General features: G+C 53.2%; 1 protein-coding gene across 1 annotated transcript in view; it reads left to right on the top strand.

Moving 5' to 3' along the window:
* PARP6 (poly(ADP-ribose) polymerase family member 6) overlaps positions 1-4882 on the top strand; it is a 31159-nt gene that overhangs the window by 21361 nt on the left and 4916 nt on the right. Inside the window, 5 exon segments of the mRNA XM_027767778.1 lie at positions 818-866; positions 1070-1158; positions 1160-1177; positions 1843-1915; positions 2535-2604. Coding sequence (XP_027623579.1) covers positions 818-866; positions 1070-1158; positions 1160-1177; positions 1843-1915; positions 2535-2604 — 299 coding nt within the window.

Raw genomic sequence — 4882 nt, 5'->3', positions numbered from 1 at the left:
CCTTTATTATTCCATCTTTTTCTTAAAAAAAAAATTTATTTTTATTTGACCAGAGGGATAGAGTGAAAGAGACAAGGAAAGTGAGAAAGCTAGCCACCAGGTCCGAGACTCGAACCGTGGTCAGCCATGTAGGAATCCTGTGCGCCCAACCACCGTGCCACCTGCCGGCCCCTCATTCATCCATTTTTTTTCTTTTATTCTTTTTTTTATTCATCCATTTTTAATTTGATTGGAGACACACACAGACAGAGAGAGAAGGTGAGAAAGCAAGCCACCAGGTCCAGAATTTGAACCGTGGTCAGCCATGTGGGAGCATCCAGTGCCTTAACCACCATGCCACCTGCTGGTCCCAACTTTTTTCTTTTTAGATTGATTTATTAATTTAATGCCATTTATCATTATTATTTTAAAAAATAGTTATTTAATTTCATTTATTCATTTTTTTTTAATTTAAATTTGACTAGAGACAGAGAAAGTGAGAAAGCAAGCCACCAGATCCAAGACTTGAACCATGATTAGCCATGTCGGAGTGTCCAGCGCCTTAACCACCATGCCACCTACTAGTTCCCTATTATTATTATTATTATTTTTTTAATTTGACCACTCAGAGATAGAGAAAGGGAAAGCGATAAAGCAAACTGCCAGGTCCAGGACAATCCACAGTCGGCCGTGTAGGAATCCAGCGGCTTCAACCCACCTCACCTGGCGGCCCCCTTTACATTTTTAAACATAAGTGTCAGACCTCCCGGGGCCGACGGCGGCGGCCTGCTCTGCTGCCCACCCACACGCGTTCTGTCCTTGTCCTCTCTCTTCCCAGGATCATCTCTAGCAACAGGTCCCACATTGTCAAACTACCTCTCAGCAGGGTAAGTGACCGTTCTCTGACACCTGGCGAGGGTCCGGGTGGGGCTCTAAGCCACCTCCTCGGGTCTGCCCGCTTGGCCTGGCTGGTGTTGGCTGGCGGCGTCATCCCGCCTAGTGTGCTCCCCATGTCCGGGTCCCCGTGAGCCTTTCCTTCCCTGATCTCCGTTTCCTTTCTCACATCCTGGCCCCACCCCACCCCGGGCAGCAGCTGAAGTTCATGCACACCTCACACCAGTTCCTCCTGCTGAGCAGCCCTCCAGCCAAGGAGGCTCGGTTCCGGACCGCCAAGAAGCTCTAGCACCTTCGCCTTCCAGTGAGGAGCGTGGGGCAGGGTGCCTGGGTGTTGAGCTGTGCTCCCGAGTCTGTCAGCCTGCCGCGAGCACCCCGGAAGTGCGGGGTGCGGGGTGCCAAGGGGTAGAGGCACGCACGACCTGCCTGTATTCTCACCCGTCAGCGCGTAGTGGAAGAGACGGCGTTGACCTGCGGAGAGATGTGCTTGAGGGAACAGGTTGGAGGGGATAGATCTGAAAGCCACTGTAAAAGAAAATCGGTGATCTATGCCTAATCGTGGGAGGGAGGGAGGAAGAAGGACGTATTCAAGACAGCTTAGACTGGATGGCAGTACCCTTTTCTTAAAACAGGATGTGAAGTGGGGCCTGGAAGCCGTATTTGGGGCTAGCCATCAGTTTGTTGAGTTTGAGGTGGATTTACTGATTTGGGAATGTCAGGGATCAGGCGAACACCAAACCAGCAGTTGAAGATTTAGGAAGGGCCTCGCTGAAGCTCTAAAGAGGAGATGGGACTGGACATGGAGAGTCAGATTACACCCCCTTCGCGTGGCCGTGATGGCAGACACACGTGTGTCCGCTAGGCGAACGCCTCCCCATGGGTGTGCGGGTTGGGAACGGCATGTGGGATGGCCCTGGGGCCCTCCCGCTCTCCTGCTCTGAGGAGACACGCACTCCCCCTGCCTTACAGCGGGTCCCACATTGAGAACTGGCACTCGATCCTGCGCAACGGGCTGGTCAACGCATCCTACACCAAACTACAGGTGAGGCTGGGCCCCGCCGCTGCGCACCCCTGCTGCCCGCCCTGTCCTCCGGCCTCGCTGTCCCGGCTTCCCCAGAGCAGGAGCTGACCTGTGCGCTCAGAACGAGGGTGGCTGTTGTGTATTTGATCGCAGATACTTCCGGTGCTTTGGTTGGCCACGGGGTCATACTGTAGGCAGAAATACTGGCGTCACTGACTACAGCCGCTAGGTGGTGATCGAACTTCCTAGACAGTGCTTTCAGGTCACGCGACTGCCGTTCTGAGAGTTGATTGGGGAGACTGTCTTTGCCCTGAGAAACTCAGACTGGCCTTCGGCCACCCTTCTGGCTCGCTCTTCTGTGCTTCCTCTTTTGGAGTCCGCCTGTGTACCAAGGCCTGGGCAGTCTGGCTGCCAGGGGTGGGCCCAGGGGCGCTCAGTCCCCCTCTCCAGGCCGTCCCTGTCCTGGATGCAGTCACAGGCATCGGAGTGCAGCCAGTCAGCCTCTCCGGAGTAGGCGCTAGGGCTGCTTCCCGAGCGAGAAGCCAGCTGGAGGGGCAGGGCTGGTTACGCCTGCTGGCTGCCCGGCGTATAGCCGCGGGCGAGCCAGGCCACGTCGCTCACCCTGCTGTTTCCCTGCAAGCTGCATGGAGCAGCCTATGGCAAAGGCATCTACCTGAGCCCCATCTCCAGTATTTCCTTTGGATACTCAGGTAAGACACACCCTCCGGCCACCTGACCCTGTTTCCATTGCATCGTTTGTGGACGTGTGATGGCTGTGCTGTCTTCCTCCCTGTCACGGGTACTCGGTCTGTGTCAGCTCTCTCCCCACGCGTGGGCACGCAGTCTATCCCTGCTTCCTCTCGTTAGCACTGAGATCTTTACAGGTGAGGCTAGTTACTGTTTAAAAGGATTTAGTTCAGTAAAAATGGTGTTTGTGTTTATTTTGGGGTTGACCCTGGGAATGGATTAAGGCATCAGTCCCCAACTTTTTTGGCACCAGGGACTGGTTTCCTGGAAGACAGACTTGGGGAGTGGGGGTGATAGTTCCAGGATGAGCTCAAGTGCGTTACGTTGTGAACTTCACTAGTGGTGCTGTTACGCATTATACGATGGATGACTAGACAGCGCGCTGTGCGTAATGCAGAGTCAGCTCTGCGTCCAGGACAGGGATGGCCTGGAGAGGGGGACTGAGCGCCCCTGGGCCCACCCCTGGCAGCCACCACCCTGGGGCTCTTATGAGAAGCTAATGCCCCGCTGATCCAGCAGGAGGTGGAGCTCTGGGCCGTGCTACAGGGTGGTGGGGAGGAGAGGAGGAAGGGGCTGTGAATACAGAGGAAGCCTGCTCACCTGCTCACCTCCCACTCACCCGTGCAGCCAGGTTCCTGACTGACACCAGTCCATGGCCCAGAGGATGGGACCCCCGGTTAAGGAATAACTGGAACACAGAACACTTTTTACATTGTAGTTACAGAGGGGGTGTGTGCGTGTGCATGTCAGCTTATGTGTGAATACTCCTGAAGGCAGAGTCCTCTCCATTGGCCTGTACCCTGGAGACTGCTCACGCTGTCGTCCACCGTCTGTAATCATGCACTGTTGTTCCCACATTGACTACAAGAGAAAGCGCTTCGCTGCAAGGATAAGGCATGTGAATCAGAGCAAGCAGCCTGATAGAGAAACAGGTGAATGATAGCAACAGGCATTTCACTGAAGAGATGAATCCAAAAATAGGAATAGCTGTAGCTTCAGTTTACAGATAGAGCACCCCTTATCTAAAGTGCTTGGGGCCACAGGTGTTGAGATTGTGGATGTCTTTGGACCTTTGGAGTATCTACAAATATGTGTGAGCTACCCTGGGGTGGACCCAGACCTAAACATGACATGCAGTTGTGTCTCATAGGCGTCTTACACCCGTAGCCAGACTACTGTTTTATACTCTTTAGGTTATGCCGTGGAGTACATGTATTTGTTTGAGAAAGACAGGGAAAGTGAGAAATCCCCCTAGGGGGATGGCCATGCCACAGTCTCTTTTCCTCCTGGGATTTTGCGTATACACACACAAGCCTGGTGTGATTTTCAAGCCACCAGGTCCAGGACTTGAACTGCAGTTGACCCTGTGGGAGTCCAGCACCTCAACCACCGCTGGCCCCGTGATATTTTTATATTGCAGTATTTTGGGGGTTTTGTGAAGAATTATTTTACCTTTCTTTATTTAATTTGACCAGAAAGGGACAGAGTGAAAGAGAGTGAGTGAGTGAGTGAGAAAGGAACCTTGGGTCTGGAACTCAAACTGTGGTCGGCCCATGTGGGAGTCCAAGCGCCTTTAGTCACCATGCCACCTGCCGGTCCCCAAAAAAATATATTGCAGTATTTTGACTGAGACTCTTCAGATGAGGTGAGGTGTGGAATTTTCCACTTGGGATATCATGTCAGTTCTTAAAAGATTTTGGAGTTTTTGAGCATGGTCAACCCATATGGGACAGTAAACTCAAGACCAAGAAGATTGACCACTTAGAACCCAGGTGGGCCGGCAAAACTTAGGAAACCCCGTAATATTTCTGCTAAGGTCGCAGGTCAGCAGCTCTCTCTTGCCAGTGGGAGTGTGAATCGGTACAGCGGCTCAGGGAAACGACTGTGTGTGTCACAGGGCTGAGCAGTTTGATCCCTGTGGCCAGCGTTGTCATTCCTGCCCGGGCACACCAAGGATGCACGCTGTGAGCACTCGCAGGAGCACTGTTGGCAGCAGCAGGTCCTGGAGCCGGCCTCCCCGTCCCCGTATCCAGATACTGGATGAATGTCTTGACCTGCTCTCAGGAGGGCCATTGCTCAGCGGCGACATGAGCTAGCTCACAGGGGCCGGCAGTCTCTTTTGGAGAGGTGTTTTGTTTTGTTTTGTTTTGTTTTGTTTTCACTATAGGATGCATGTGCTCGCCAGACAGACAGAGACAGAGAGACAGAAAGCGAGAAATCACCCCCCGGGGGGATGGGCAC

Source organism: Tupaia chinensis, unplaced genomic scaffold (genome assembly GCF_000334495.1).
Source record: "Tupaia chinensis unplaced genomic scaffold, TupChi_1.0 Scaffold144682_1, whole genome shotgun sequence".
NCBI classification, from domain to species: domain Eukaryota; kingdom Metazoa; phylum Chordata; class Mammalia; order Scandentia; family Tupaiidae; genus Tupaia; species Tupaia belangeri.
The sequence above is the reverse complement of the archived record's forward strand: the minus strand, read 5'-3'. Positions and strand labels throughout refer to the sequence as shown.